The sequence below is a fragment of the Bemisia tabaci genome, chromosome 2, assembly GCF_918797505.1.
Source record: "Bemisia tabaci chromosome 2, PGI_BMITA_v3".
NCBI classification, from domain to species: domain Eukaryota; kingdom Metazoa; phylum Arthropoda; class Insecta; order Hemiptera; family Aleyrodidae; genus Bemisia; species Bemisia tabaci.
The window spans coordinates 73,473,305-73,490,316 of NC_092794.1; the positions used below are offsets into that span (position 1 = coordinate 73,473,305).

General features: G+C 40.4%; 1 protein-coding gene across 3 annotated transcripts in view; it reads right to left on the bottom strand.

Moving 5' to 3' along the window:
- The window catches only part of LOC109037804 (uncharacterized), a 46,746-nt gene that overhangs the window by 12,348 nt on the left and 17,386 nt on the right, over positions 1-17,012 (bottom strand). For all 3 annotated transcript variants that reach the window (XM_019052621.2, XM_072296214.1, XM_072296215.1), the window contains 2 exons: positions 3,644-3,816; positions 1,684-1,805 (listed from right to left, as the gene is read on the bottom strand). In XM_019052621.2, coding sequence (XP_018908166.2) covers positions 1,684-1,805; positions 3,644-3,816 — 295 coding nt within the window. The remainder of the gene's footprint in view (positions 1-1,683; positions 1,806-3,643; positions 3,817-17,012) is intronic.

The window sequence follows — 17,012 nt, forward strand, 5'->3', positions numbered from 1 at the left end:
CCATCATTACCGTAACCGTAACCATCATTACCGTAACTTCCACCCAGACCGTCTAGGGTGTACGCTGTACGGTAATGATGCAAGAGTTTCGGTTATGACCAACTATCTTCTTTAATGAATCTATAGTGGCCTTTTTTAGTTTTTTAGGAATAATTTCAGTTGCTTGAGATTACCTTGAAATATATCTCTGTCTTTTCCTTGTCCACAGACGTTTTAATTGGTGAAAAATGTCAACCCCATATGAGAAATGGTTCCAGAACTTACAAGAAAAGTGAAAGTCAGTCAGCTTAAATCAGTACAAGAAAATGGGCCATCAGATACCACCAGCAATACCGTCCTGTCCTGCCCAGAAAGTACATCAGTACGATCCGAGATAGTCTTATACTATTTATTGCCAGTTTTGCTAGTTAAAAGTTCTATTTTCTCTTGACTATTATTATGATTATTTTTTTTGGAGATCTCACTAGAGATATTTTTGTTTACATTACCTACATTTCTTCTCAAAGAAATTTTCTCTTTTGCATATAGGTGGTTAAATAAAGTCCTTTGTTTCTTCTATTATAATTATTTTGTTTAGTGATCTCATTAGAGATACTCATTTAATGTGAAATTGGTTGATTTCTACCATTTCTTTGACTATTTATTTATTTCAAATGATGTGGTTTGGTCATTTTTTCGAATTTTTGTACTGCTTTAATACAATGTTTCTTTAGAAATCAGTGCTTTTTTCCTTCAGCCTTGAGATCCTACCCCATAAGGCCGTCATGCATAACAATAAATCATTACCGTATACTTACAGTCATTACCGCTACTATTTATCATTACCGTAACCGGCTTATTTTTCTTGAAAAAAAATTGGAAAAAAGCTGTAAATTTACAATTTAGGGGGAAATTACAAAATATAAGTTCAGCTCTTTATAGAAAAATCTTTACATGCAACCTCATCCTTTTCTCTCAAATGTAGGGCAATTTAGAACTCAAAAAAAACAAAAAATTCCGAATTTGACATTGAAATGTGTTGAAATAAAAGTTTTAATCATAACTTATCCAAATATTTGTATTTATTTCGAACTATCAGACTTTAAACTAAACAAAAAAAAATAAAAAAGATCAGTTTCCACTTCTTTTGCGTGTGCTGGACTAACAAAATAAATAGGTTACGGTAATGATGAGTTTTTTCAAAAACTCTTAAAAATCACAAGAAATAAAAAAAAATGGTGCCGAAAAGAGCTATGCCACTGTCCAATAATTATTCTGAGGGGTTCAAAGGTCCCAAAAAATATCATATACAAGTCACTTACTGACTTCCAACTGCTGTGAAAGTCTGATTCTGAAAATGAAATCTTAAATGGACTGACCCGGGAAGGAACCCCGTTTCAAATCGTTCTTGACTTTTCGGGGCTTTTTCTCCATGTTCCGATCATCAGAAATTTTTTAAAAAAATACCTTAACAATCAGTACACCTCCAACTTGTAGAAACTGAATTAAAAAAAAAATCATGCAACAATCCCATTCTTGAAACCGATTATTTTCTCAACACTTAAACATATGTCAGAGAGAGCATTTGACTGAACCATCAGCATTTCATTCATCTCAAGATTAAACTTAAGGGAGGATTGACTTATCGCTAACTGAGCCATGAAAAACAATGTTTGGTACCTCTGACATCTGTTCAACACTCACCTGTTTGATTTGAATTCCACCATCATCACTGTACTGTTGCAAATGATACTTTCCCAGATAAATAACAATAGTATTCGCATCAACTGGTCTGTCAAGAGGTTTCTTAGTGACACAATGTGCAGCTGGAAAGACCAGAATTGAATTAAAGATGGGAAATTAAAAATCAAAATCACACATCAAAATGAGTCCATTGTATACATTACAGAGACATGTTTCAATAGTACCTAAAGTTGTAAAGATTAACAAAAAATTACCAAAATTAAGGGCTAAATATCCAGGTGAACTGCATCATCCTTTGGAGGACTGAGTGAATGGGATGATCTATCAAGTTACTAAACAACACATTTACTATAGTTCATCCCGCGACAACACAGCATTCCATATTAGAATTTCGTACCCTCTCTTCCAGTTTCTGATAGGGGTCCAATCTGGATTACACATACATAAAGCCGCTTTCACAGCGCAGCCTCGCGCTCTGCGACGCCCAATCGCCATTGCCCCCTAACCTCTCAGAGATCATCAGGCAACTAGCACTTTCTGATCTCCTCCTCCACTCCTTGCCACCAACCTTTCAAAGGACGTCCACGCCGTCGCCTTCCAGAGGGAACCCAATTGAAAACCTGTTTGGGCAACGGATCGTCTGCCATCCTTCGCACACGTCCGTACCAGACCAATTGCCTGGACTTGATATCGTTCACGATGTCATTCTCCACACCCATTATCTCGCACACCTTTTCATCGTGGATACGCTCTCTTCTCGATATTCCGGTAAACCTCCGCCAAAAGTCCATCTCAGTTGCCCTGAGCATGTCTTCACTTATATTCTTCAGTTGTCCAAATCTGGATTATACTAGCTGTCTCTATTCCTTGAGCTCTATTTTTCATTTACTTCAGATAAGTGCTCTAGTGTACACATACAGCTGTATGATGAGTCGAGAGTAATCTATATGCAAAATGACACAATATGTTTTGATTTCTTTGACTAATCAGAGATCTTAAACCGAAACACAACTTGTCTCAAAGAGAGTAAATTATAACCGATTTTTTGACTAAATTCGGATCAATTACTCTTGAATTCTCACTAAAGTCGGAGAGCGTTAAGACTACTTCAGCGCTAGATCGGCTATTTTCTGCCCAAATGCTGATTTTATCCTTGATAGAGAGGGACGAAGTCATAGTCATTATAGTCGCAGGCTGGACGCCACAGGTCACTCCTGCATTGGTATTCCAGTCCACACTACACTAACTTCCTCACCTGATGTCCAATGCGCCGCGCTGCACCTGCGATTGTAAAACAAACGCGCGCAGCGCAGGCCCATTGCGTCCGTTGATTTAGCTAAAAAGGTGGAGAATGACGTTGCCGAAAGTCTACCTAAAATCGTAAGATCTTCGGTGATGATACTGTCCGACGACACCAAACGTGAAATCCTCATCAACGGGGAGGGGCTTCGATGACGGGGATGGTTACGTTTCCAACACGATCGGATCGGCGGGTTCGGTAGATCAAAAGCCGAGTGCGTCAGCAACTCGAAGCCCCGACCTGGAGGCGACGGGTTTCTCTTATATTTAGACGGAAACCACCTAGTATCGAATAGGTAGGCGGATCCGCTGACTACAAGATCCTATGAGCGACGATGATGCGGAGGGCGAACAATGGTAGGACGTCAAGTGGAGGAAAATCATAAAATAAGATTGACGCTGCTTGAGGCTTTTCCATCAACTTCAGAGAACTCAAAATTGTCTCACTACAGTAGAAGAAGCATCGGCACGTCCTATGGTGCACCAGAAGCGAATCTAGAGACGGTATGGAAGTATCAATCATGTTGGCAGAGAAGCGAGGGATCGTCGAGGAATCACATAAACCTGCGCGACGGAACTATCCGCGTCGGATAATAAAGGGATTTGGTACCTATAACAATCGTTTAAATAAAACCAATAGGGTCACTTAGATGAGCCTTACCTGTTACGACAATATTTTTGGCAATTAGGGAGCCTCCACAGATATACGTCAAATTTATTCCATCCGTTTTATACAAGGCTACATGCCAAGGCCATTGACCTCGAGCTGTGGTTTGGCCGTATGTGACCAATGGGGTGACTAGGTTTGCTGCTTCTGCACTAATAACTCCACACCTGATGCAGAAAGACATCTTCATTAGACTCTTTAAAGTCTTAGGAAAGAGGAAAATGAACCAGGCTTAAGCTGAAAGACTCTTTCATTTTTTTTTGTTAACTATGACACTTCAAGTGTTTATGGTTAAGGAGCTTCGACACCGAAGAGTCATATGTATGTTTTCCACAGCCTTTGTCTTTAAAACATGTCATATATGAGGCTGTCAAGGAAGCGTTCATAAATTACATAATGCTCTAGAGAAAGAGGGAGTATGAGCCTGCGAGACAAGGGGAGCGGGGGGGGGGGGGGGGTCGGTGCCAGCGTTACGTGACCCTCTTTATTGGTAAAAAACACAAATTCCAACATGTATCATCCTGATATCTTCGATGTTATATGTCTCACTTTCAGTTAAAATACGTCAAATTTCATCCAGTTTTAAATTCAACAGTTTCCCACAATTTTCGGGAACCTAAACCAAAGTAGCAGTAATCGCGATAAATAGCGATTTTATCGGATGGTTATCGCGACTATATTGGTGATGAAAATGTATCTAGATATTATTGCATTGAAAATTGAGGCACTAGATGCGAAAAGGGCACTTCTCTGTTGGAGTGTTTCATAGTCTCATCTAATATTTCATTAATTGTGAGGGAAAAGAATGCATCCACTTCACCAGGAATTTTACTGAATATTCCTTATGATTCTACAATTTTTTATGGAAAGGATTTTGGAAAAATCACCCATTAAATTCTTCACTTAGAGATTAATTCGCAACAGATTCTGAAACACTGCAATCGAGAAGTGCCCTTTTCGCATCCAGTGCCTCCATTGCGATATGTGGCGATTAAGGTGGAACCCTACTACTGTAGTTGAGAAACCCGCCACCACGTGGCGCTTCGCCGAAACTGTCGTTTTTTCCATGTTTTTCGATGCATCTGAGTGATTTGTTCAGACATAAGCCTGACTTGCGAAATGTCCTTAAGGTGATTCGTCAAGCTCAAGTGACGTGGTCGAACTGGCATGCGATATATCGCCTCCTTTAGGTCAAAAATCTCGGCGGATTTTGAATTTTCAGCAAAAAAAAGGACGATAGCCCTGCGCATGAGCCTAAAGAATCATTCTAAACCCAAAAACCGGCAAAATTCAGAGAAATGAAAGCAGGACAGGGTTTGGAAAAAACCTCGCATTCGATTCAGCTATCGATTTTTGTATCGAATGCGAGGTATTTTTCCAAACCCTCTCCTGCTTTCATTTCTCTGAATTTTGCCGATTTTTGGGTTTAGAATGGTTGTTTAGGCTCATGCGCAGGGGTTATCGTCCTTTTTTTGCTGAAAATTCAAAATCTGCCGAGATTTTTTATCTAAAAGATGCGATGTATCGCATGCCAGTTCGACCACGCCACTTGAGCTTGACGAATCACCTTAAAGTTACTAAAAAGATTATAGTATGCTGAGTAGTTATGTACAATCAGTTTCTTTCTGCGATCATTATCTGCGGAGAAACTATGCTCGCCGCGATAAAAGTTCCGATTTCTGCGCATTTCAAAATGCCCGCGCAAACCTTCACAATCTCGGCCGGTTTTCGAAAGGAGTGAGGGTCCAAATCCTCATGCCTGGCAATTCTCTCCGGTTTCTGTCCTTTTCTTTCTCCCCTCCCCTCTCATCTCTCTCTATCTCAGGCCTCCCTTACTCTGCGCCTGCGCGCTCCGACGCGAAGTGTCATCACCCCACGGAAGTAAGGCCCGGTAGCTCTAGCAGTCGAAGTGGTGAGGTTCTGGGTTGCATATCCATCGAGGCGCAAATCCCACCAGGATCCCATGGTTTGTCTTTAAGGTGATTCGATGGACGCCATATTTTGTGTCAGAGCGGCATGCGATATATCGCACCAATTGGTTCCATTTTTTCAGCTACTCGTCATTTTTCTCCAATTTTGAGATCGCAATTCTGTTGTCAGGAGACTAAAGCACTCACTTACCAATTTTAACAAAGAAATTCAACGTAATAAAGGCGTGGTTTTCTTAGAGAGAAAACATCGCATTCTATACTGATATCGAAACTGCACTCGAATGCGATATTTTCTCTCTAAGAAAACCACGCCTTTATTACGTTGAATTTCTTTGTTAAAATTGGTAAGTGAGTGCTTTAGTCTCCTGACAACAGAATTGCGATCTCAAAATTGGAGAAAAATGACGAGTAGCTGAAAAAATGGAACCAATTGACGCGATATATCGCATGCCGTTCTGACACAAAACACGGCGTCCATCGAATCACCTTAAATATCAGAGATTGCGTTGCAAGGTCAATCAGTATGTCCCAATTTTTCAGGGAATCCATACCGATGAGAATCATTACATTTAGATTATTAATTACGTACATCTTTAAAAATCTTTTGCGACTGTGGACTCGACATTCTACCTCATAAGTTTCTGACGTGGAGTGGCGACTCCCATCTGCTACGAAAAACTTTAATTGCGGCCCAAAACTCGCAAGACGGCCTCTTTTCCGTAGAATTTGTGCCATTTCAAGGTTCAGAAACGTATGAGTCGAGCCAGTGTCAATCAATCCAGGGAAAGATTCTCCATCGATGTTTACTGCTACTCTAATTTTGTCCATATTTTCGTTGTGAATTTCTAGGTTGGCCCCATCGTCAGTTTGAAAATCCTCTACTTCTTCTTGCCAGGTTTCCGCGTCAAAAAAATTCTGATCATCCTCAAAATCGTCACAATCTCCAAAATCTTGCCATTCACACTCATCAAGGCAATCCAAACATCGAGGATATTCAGGTTTTACCCAACACGCAAAACAGTCATCTTGTTGTTGATTTCGGTTAGTTAAACTGATTTGACTGGAATGAATACCCCGTGTATACCAACAACACGCTGCAATCATGATTAGGTAAGCACCATAAAACTCCGCGACCAAAATCTGTCCAATCGCGAATCTTTCCAAAAACTGGGCCATCCCGATTAAATAGGGTGCTAATTCCCCTAGGTCGATCCAATTCAGACTTCGAGCCACCTCCAAGACGGTTAGGTCCCAGATTAGATTTGCAATTTTCCAATTCAATTATTTTGGGTGCAGGAATACAAAAATTGGCCTCCTCATGGGCAGGTTTGCTGTCTTCAGCGTCAAAAAAATATTGATGCTCATCATTCTCCCGGTGATTTTCAATCTGCGGGGGTTGGCAGCTTGGTTTATTCCCCGCGAAATTTGAACCTGATTTCCGTTTCCCGAATCATTTTCAGTTTTCCCTTTGGCTTCGCGGCATCCGCAGACTCGCATAGTTACGCCATTTTTACCGCAGCCATAACAGTAGAGTCTCCTCGGTTCCTTGCATTGTCTCCAATCGTGGCCTTCAGTCTTGCAATTTTTACAGTGCCGGGGTTTCTTGTCTTGCTCCGCGGTGTTACCAGATACAGCCATTACTTTTCCCTTGCTTGCAGGTTTTCCCGTGGTTGCACCAAACGCGGTTTCCGACATATAAAAATTGTAGGCTTCCGGAGGAGGTCACATTTTCTTCCCGAGTCTCCTCGAATTCAACGGCTAGTTTAAGCAAGGAGTTCTTGTCCGTAATATTCTGGTGTCGTACATATAGCTTGTACTCCGGCTGCAGATTGTGGAAGAACCACTAATTTCGCTCATCTTCCGTCAATTTGCCGTGTCGACGCATCAAAGTTCCTAGGGCTTCAAAATATTCGCGCACCTTCTCATTAGGTCCTTGGGAGCGATTCTGGATTTCTGTCATCAAATGACGATGAAAGTTCCCTGGGAAGAAGTTCTCGACGAAATGGTCCAAAAATTCCTTCCAAGTAGACCACTGTATGAAATCGTTACGGTACCACAGCGCTGGCGTTCCGGAAAAGAGCTCTGGCAGCAGGTTAAGCATCTCCTGGTCCTCAATACCATAAGCGCGTTGTAACTCCTTCAGTCGTTCAAGAAAAGATACAGCCCCTTGTTTGCCGTCAAATTTTAGGTTCCATTTCCTGGCCATGTCGCACAGTTTACCTTGGTTCAACTTGCTTTTCTCCCCTGAGATTGACTGATGAGGATCCGAAGGTGAGAGAACGGGAGTATTTTCATCAGAGGTATTGTGAGCTTCAAGTACCTACATTGATCGCATCTTCAATCCTTTTCATGCGGGCTTCAAACTCCTCATCACGTTGTTGGAAACGCTGGTCAATGTTCGCCGAAAGTGATCCAATAGCATCAAGAACATCCTTTAAGCCCGGAGCGTCTTGCCTTATTTCATGAACATTGTTCTCCTGAAGTTCCGCTAAATGTTCTAGCAACCGATGCTTTAGAACGCTCACGTTGCTTGCCCGTGGTATCCAGGTCGTAACCCTGCATTTCTTTGATCAACGCATTTCTTCTCAGCCCGTTTACTCGTGTACGTTCGGTATCCATAGTGCATTAAGGAAAACGGAAATGTTAAGGAAAAGAAAAGGATTTCACAAGGTAAATCAATCTCGGTATCAAAATTAGCTTCTTGCTCAAATTTGGCAACAGTGGAAAGGAATGAAAAATTTGGGAATGAAAATTGAGGAAATCAATCCGAAAAAATCATACAGTAAGTAGAATAAAAATTGTAGTAAAGTTTGTAAAACTTTTTCTTTTCTTTCAAATAATTCAAATTTGTCTCGAAACTTTCCTAAAAGGCGGGGTATCGATAAGGGCCGATTTTGGCCCCACTTCAAAAAATCATCTGAATCCATATTTTAAGGACCCTAGGGTAGGTGCATTCTGGCGCAAAATATTTTTGCGATTGTGCATCGTTTTCCTGCCAAAACAGCCGACTCAATTTTTCAGCTGAAAAATGGTTTTAATTTTATGACGAGCCCCAAAAAGCTTTGTTTCATGAGTACGGGAGGTTCATATTCGTAATTTTTTGCGTACTTTTCAATGAAACAGGCGAAAATTGTCTAAACCCACTTTTGAGGGGTCATTCTAGACATTTTCAACGGTTTTTGGGGTTTTTTGGCAATTTCTCACCTATAACTAGAAAACTGATGATTATACAACAAAAACGATTGCAGATTCAAAAAGAGCGTAAAAAATCCGTTAGAAATCATTGGTTAGACATTTTCTCAGCTTAAACTGTCAACACGAAAAAAAGGTTTTAACTTGAAAAAACCGAAAAAACTGCATTTTCCACGATTATTAGTCTTCATTTACACCCAGCACAATTTTGCCATATCACCAAAATTTAACAGATTAAAGTTACATACCAGTACATGAAACACGCCAAAAATTACGGTGTGGAAAAATTGTGCTCATAGTTAAAAATGGACTTTTGTTGAATGGAACCATCCTTGAATAAAAGATGAAAATTCTCTAACTCTCCGGGAAGATTCGCCAATCATTCGCGGGATACCTATATCCGGGTAATTTTTGGCGTACTTTCGATTGGAACGAGTGAAAATGGTGAAAAATCATGTTAAGTGGGCTATTCAAAGAATTTTTCAAGATTTTAGGGGGGTTTTGGGGTTTTTCTGTTGGGGGGGGGGGGGGTTAGGGGTTGTTGGGGGGCTTGGAGAGCATTTTTTGTTTGTAATACACCAAAAAAATAACAAATTCAGAAAGAACGCGAAAAATTCGATTGGATTCGATACTTGACACTCTCTCTCAGCTTGGACTGTCCACACGAAAAACGGTCTCAAACTCGAGAAACTGGAAAAAAACGGCCTTTTCTCCAGCTCCCCAGTCATAATTTACATCCTGGTCACTTAACAGGTCACTTATCATATACAAACTGTATACTTAGTACTAAAATACATCGCATTACAGTTAAAAAATTAAATAAGGGCCTTATATCTGCCTTCTGCATACACACCCGAACCACCCTCTGGTATTTCTTCAATAAAACCTAGTGGAGTTATTGACCGTTAAAAAAAATACCGTTTTACCGTACGTCCTGACCAACTTTATTTGCGACGTGCGGTAATACGGTATTTTTTTTACGGTCAATAACTCCATTGAGAGAGGTTTTACGAAAAAAAAAACGAAAATACCTTTTGTTAAGCTATTGATGAGCACTTCACGAAACCACAATTTTTGTCGGTTCCGACAATTAAGACAGCCACTGTGACGTCTTATCTAAACACGTGCGGTATTTTTTTCAAAAATTGAACTCCCCGAAACTCGAGAACCACGCATCGTAGAAGATTTTGGTACGGGACTTTCCTGCTTGTTTTGAGCCATGGAACAACCCCTGGAAGTTTGTCGTCACTTAGTTGTTACACCTTGTATACTGCTTAACGATCTAACCTGTTAAGTGACCAGGATGTAAATTATGACTGGGGAGCTGGAGAAAAGGCCGTTTTTTCCAGTTTCTCGAGTTTGAGACCGTTTTTCGTGTGGACAGTCCAAGCTGAGAGAGAGTGTCAAGTATCGAATCCAATCGAATTTTTCGCGTTCTTTCTGAATTTGTTATTTTTTTGGTGTATTACAAACAAAAAATGCTCTCCAAGCCCCCCAACAACCCCTAATCCCCCCCCCCAACAGAAAAACCCCAAAACCCCCCTAAAATCTTGAAAAATTCTTTGAATGGCCCACTTAACATGATTTTCACCATTTTCACTCGTTCCAATCGAAAGTACGCAAAAGATTACCCGGATACAGGTATCCCGTGAATGATTGGCGAATCTTCCCGGAGAGTTAGAGAATTTTCATCTTTTATTCAAGGATGGTTCCATTCAACAAAAGTCCATTTTTAACTATGAGCACAATTTTTCCACACCGTAATTTTTGGCGTGTTTCATGTACTGGTATGTAACTTTAATCTGTTAAATTTTGGTGATATGGCAAAATTGTGCTGGGTGTAAATGAAGACTAATAATCGTGGAAAATGCAGTTTTTTCGGTTTTTTCAAGTTAAAACCTTTTTTTCGTGTTGACAGTTTAAGCTGAGAAAATGTCTAACCAATGATTTCTAACGGATTTTTTACGCTCTTTTTGAATCTGCAATCGTTTTTGTTGTATAATCATCAGTTTTCTAGTTATAGGTGAGAAATTGCCAAAAAAACCCCAAAAACCGTTGAAAATGTCTAGAATGACCCCTCAAAAGTGGGTTTAGACAATTTTCGCCTGTTTCATTGAAAAGTACGCAAAAAATTACGAATATGAACCTCCCGTACTCATGAAACAAAGCTTTTTGGGGCTCGTCATAAAATTAAAACCATTTTTCAGCTGAAAAATTGAGTCGGCTGTTTTGGCAGGAAAACGATGCACAATCGCAAAAATATTTTGCGCCAGAATGCACCTACCCTAGGGTACTTAAAATATGGGTTCAGATGATTTTTTGAAGTGGGGCCAAAATCGGCCCTTATCGATACGCCTCCTTTCCTGTCCCTCAAGAAAATAAAAGTCATGACACACAGTCAAGACAAGTTGCAAAAAAGTCGCAAACAAGTCGCGAAAAAGTCCCAGTTCCGGCGCCACTTACTTGTAGCGAAGAAAAGTAAGGACTCGTACGATCCTGATCGTCAGAAAGCAAGCTTTCTGGAAAGGATCAAGCCTCAGCAGATCAAGCCACTTTAGGGTGCCAGATGCTCGTCGGGACGCCTGGGTTCGGGCGCCCAAACACTTGAAGTGCGTACTCAAAAAAGTTATGAGGTGATTCTCCTGAGGTGAGGACAGGATTGGCAGGAAGGAATAATGAGAGCAAATTTGAACATACTAGAGTCAATTTTATTGACGAGAAAAGAAAACTATTTCTTAAACACAATTACAAACTTAAAATTCTCAAAAAAAAATAAACCAAATGCGAGATCAGAATAGGATGGTTGAAGACGAATGAGTTGATCGGATTGACTTTTAATTAAATACTTTAAAAGAAACGGTAAAAGGGACAAACATGTTTTCGAACTTTCAAATGAATTTTTTCTTTTGATTATTTATTTGACCATAAATTTTCCAGACAACCGGTGCTACTCACCACGTGCACTCAATCTTTTATGGCGGATTTAAGGTTCAAAATAAATATTCTCAAAATAAATTCAAATAACAACCAAAATCCCAGGCGCCACTCAACACGTGCACACTTGGGAATTGATCGGTTATGAAAAAATGAATTTGCAAAAAAATTAAAATAAAATACAGCCTGTTTCCAAGTATAAATTAAAGTCGATGAAATAAAAATAAAAATAAAAATGAAATAAATTTCGAAGTAAGTAAGTCATCGAATGCTCAAGTAATTATTTACTATAGGAGCTACCCGAAATGGATGCGTCACACAAGTAAATAATTAGCGTGGGTAGTGATTCCTTCTCTTGAGAGCAAGCTACTCACCACGTGCACAGCGTCACAAAAGAATAGATCCGAAGAAAGTGAAGAAACTCGCATTTAAATCAAATTACTCGGATGACTACGGTGATGTACCGATCGGGACCCCATCAAATCCATTTCATCTAGCTTTCGTAAGCGTCGACCAACTTCATTCGACTGCAATAAATTAAATATGAAATTAAATAAATTTTTCTTTACATCTAACTACTTTTTTAGGTCAGCTTCAGGAATTTCTGCAGTAAATTTGGTGAAAACAATTAATTAATTAAGCGAAAATAATAAATAACCGACTTTTTCTTTAGAGTTTGAGCGACTGAGTCGTCGTGCACAACCAGACTAGCCGGGTACAGGTTCCAGATCGCTCCGCGAGAGCGCTCGGGTGACGCGCGGCCAGCCAGTGCACTGCGGTGCTTCGCGACACCGCCGTTCCTACAGAATGCGCTACTGTCGCAATCACTTGCCACGCTCTATGCTGCAACTGTAGCCATCGAAGTTATTACAAAATAAATACGTTATTCAATTTCGGCACGGTTCAAAATTAAAAAAAAAAAAATCCCATGTGATTAATTATCTGAAACTTAAAGTGACGGAAAAAATTACCGTCACATGGTTGACCCAGGATGGAGGAACGGATCAAGCGATCAAGAAAAGAAACATCCTAGCAAGGAAGGCTACAGCGATGTTTAATGGAATCCTCTGGGATGCGTGGATTTCCAAAGAGAACAAGAGGAAAATTTACAACGTTGTAGTCAAAAGTATTCTGACATATGACTGTGAAGTTTAACAGCTGAAAGAACGAACCCAGTGGATTGTGAGAGCTACGGAGATGTATTTCTGGAGGAGGTCGCTGTAGGAATTTTGAGGAGCAATCGGGTCCGCAATGAAAGAGTGCGTCAGATCATGGGAGTCGAAAAAGACATCGCATCCGACGTCATGATCAGACAGCTTAACTGGTATGGTCATGTCAATAGAATAACGGACGTGGGACTGCTGAAGATGATGCTTGATTGGGTATATCCTGGGAGGAGACGAAGTATTCGAGAGTTCATTAACACTCTAATCAAATGGACTGCCGAGTTCGGCCTTTACATGGTCCAAATCAGTACCATTTGGCATGAAATGGTTTTTCCCCTATCTTTTTGGAATCTGTGAATTCGAAAACAGATATCTAGAGTGTTCACTCCTCTCTTTGCTCCACATTTGACGTTATGGCCACTAAAGAGCCAAAATCGGCCGCCATCTTGGATTTTGGGCATTTCCGTGGGTCGAGGGGTCTGTATGACAAATATTTTGGAATCTACGATCCAAAAAACATGAGAATCGACACCTCTCTTGACGTTTTGTGCCGTTTTACCAACATTTCAATTTCAGCTTCCATTTTGGCCGCCATCTTGTTTTTGGGGACTTGGCATCAAAATCGGAGGGTCCACCAAAGATTTTTTCATTCTAGGGACCAAAATGAAGAGAGTAAACTTGCATCACAAACGTGCAAACGGGACGTAATTTTCGAACACATGCTCCCCTGACTATGCAATAAGTCGCCTTTTCCCGTCATTTATGAGCATTTCCGGCCGGTTTTCGTTTCCGTTTAGATCCGTGCCCCACTGCCCCATCGATGCGCGTTAATAAGTGTTTATTACTCGAAAATATTTACCTTAAGGTTGTAATAGAGAGAGAAAATTGGAAATTGCAATTACAATCCATGGAATGCATCGGTTACGGTATGAAAAATCGTCTTTTTTCGTCAATTTCGAGGATTTTCGGTCGGTTTCCATCAAGCCATCAATCGATCGGTGAATGTATGGAAAGTGTTGATAGTCTGATTTTATACATCTTATAGGGTGCACTGGGGAAAAATATCGACAATTGAGGCGTTCATTATCGAAATACTAGGATTAACATGTAAAAAATCGTCTGTTTTTACCAATTTTTGACCTTTTTAGGTCTACTTGAATTTTTTAAGGCCCTTAACCGTCCGATAGCAATTGAAAAAAGTATATCAACCAAAAGTATACATCTTAAGCTTGAAGTATAAAAAAAAAAAATCGAAAATCGGAACGGCTGTTTTTAGATAATTCAGTTTGAACATTGAAAAACGAAAAAATAGTAAATTTTAAAAAACCCTAAATTACGGCCATTTAAATCAACTTTAGCTCAATTACGATGGCATATTCAGAATTTCCATGAACAATTGGATTAAAAACATGCTTGCAAAGTATGATGGATCGGTACAGAGTTTCGCTACGGAGAGTCAAAGAGAGGGAAGTCGAGAAAATGAGAATCGCTAAAACGGGCTTTATTGAATATCGCTAAAATTTACCCCATCTTTGGGGGTCGATCTCGATATCTCGCGAACGGAGCGTCGGATGGGAAAACCCTTCCACTTAGTATCTTAGAATGATGTAAAGACCTCGTATACCAATTTTCAGCCAAATCGGAGGGGATCGGGTTCCGAGCCTGGTACACTTGACTTGAAATGACCCATACGAGGGGGGACCCAAAAAAAAACCGGAATTTTGCTGTAACTTGGCAACAATGGAAAATATTCGGGTTCCACCGCTAGGAGGTATAACTAGGAGCTATGAAGAGTCACTAGGCCAAATTTCAACATCGTAGCACATTTTCTTTCCATTTTGGCGAGACTTGGCTTCAGGGGTGTTCGGCGACTTCGTAGTTTTTGAAAATAGGTGATTTTCATAGACTATGTGCGGCTGAACTCTGTCAATTTTTGGAGTGAATGTTGCTGGGAACATGATTTACCTATAACATAAGTGAACAAATGTTTTTCTTCGTTTTAAAGTGTGATTTATTGTTCGAACGTAGGCTTAACGCCAGGCGGCCGTCACCGGCTAGAGCGCAAAATAGGGGATCAATTCGGCAACAGCGCGTTTTATGCCAACATTTTTCACAGCAATGTTCTGAACATTTCTGTATTACATCCAAGTGATATCTGCTAGTAGACGAAACGATATTTAACCATATTCATTCACAAAAACGCGATTTATTTCATGTTTTCATCGGTTCTAGCCGATGGCGATAGCGGTTTAGAGCCGTACAGGGATTTCGGGTGATACAGACCAACTGTTTGAAACTGAAAAATCGTACTTACACTGAACTTTTTGAAAAGGCTTGTCCTTCAGAAGCAGCTCTTCAAAAGGTTAACAGAAAAAGCCGTATTTTTATCGAGCAGGAGAGAAAAATTTGAGCTCTGAGTGTCGTTTCTGAAATTTAACCATTATCAAAAACTACGAAGTCGCCAAACACCTCTGAAGCCAAGTCTCGTCAAAATGGAAAGAAAATGTGCTACAATGTTGAAATTTGGCCTAGTGACTCTTCATAGCTCCTAGTTACACCTCCTAGCGGTGGAACCCGAATATTTTCCATTGTTGCCAAGTTACAGCAAAACTCCGGTTTTTTTTGGGTCCCCCCTCGTACATTAAATCCTGAATTCACAAATTAATGAGAAAAGACAAAAAATGACATGTTTTGAGATCAGCGACTGTGGCGCCATCTCATGGAATTTTTTTTTGAGAGTTTTATGTAGGGTTCCACCTTAAATCGCTACACATCGCGATTTTTAGTTCGATAAAATCGCGATGAATTTTCGTCGACAAAATCGAGATTAAATCGCCATTTATCGCGATTTTTATTTCAAAAACATAGCGATAAATTGTCGAGCGATAAAAGCGCGATTTTATTGTGATTAGATCGAGGATAATCGCTTAGATGTCGATGATTCTGATGATTTTATCGCCGATAAAATAGCAATATACCGGGTGATCCAGACCACCTGTCCACTATCTCTATCCGGAGAACCGCTGAAAATCGAGTTTTGAGGGCCAGGCCCGCCACAAAGGTGGGGAAACAGGGTCCATGGTACCAGGGCATAGAATAAATAAACTACGTCAACAGAAGCGAAAGCTCCGTAAGAGCCAATGTTAACATTTTTCTCCTCTGAGTCGGTCCTTATTGAAACCAACTTCGAGGTTACCTACAAATATAAAAGTGGAAAAAACCATTAAATTTTAAGCGAATTTACAGTGCTTCTTCGGTATAACGATAAATAAGTTAAAAGAAAACTCTTTCAATTCCGTAAAACGTATGTATCCGTTATTATTCGATCTCTCCAAAACGTCGACCTACCGCAAACGTAAACAGTACTTATTGAAACAGCCTCCTTTCGTTATGCTTCGTTGACATGAAAATGGCGGTGGCTTTCGCTTCTGTTGACGTTAGCCTCTTTATTCTATGACCAGGGCCCGGGCCTTAGATCCAGTATCCCCGCCCTTGTGGCGGGCTTGGCCCTCAAAACTCGATTTTCAGTGGTTCTCCGGTTAGAGATAGTGGATGGATGGTCTGAATCACCCGGTATAGCGACCTTTAGGGCTGGACACACGTTCAAAGTGGAGCTTCAAAGTGGTAAACGTTTAGTCAAGAGTTGACTGGTGACGTGGCCCTTGATGTGTTCACTTTGTAGCGGTGTTTACACGACTTTGAAGACTTAACCCTAAAATTTCATGTAAACAAACATTAAAAGTAAACAAAGATCGTGCTGAAGCAGTTTGATTTTATTAAAATGGATATAGACCGTGATAATTTTGTTAAAAAAGCTGTAGTGGTTGACAAGTTTCAGAGCCGAAACAGCAGGACCTTTTGCGATGACCTGATTTACTTTGGAAACAGCAGGATTTGTACCTTGTGCGATAACCTGTCCTGGTGATGGATTGGTTGTTGCAGGAGCAAGTGAGGCTGGGTTTTCAACTAGGTTGACAATTTTCAGAGTCGAAACGGCAGGACCTTTTGCGATGACCTGATTAAATTCCATAATTTTTCACTACGCAGACGCACTTAAATTATTATTGTAATAGCCGCGCGCTTGGAGAGGTTAGATGGACGTTGAGATCCGCAGAGCATCGATGACCTTCAAAGGAGAGC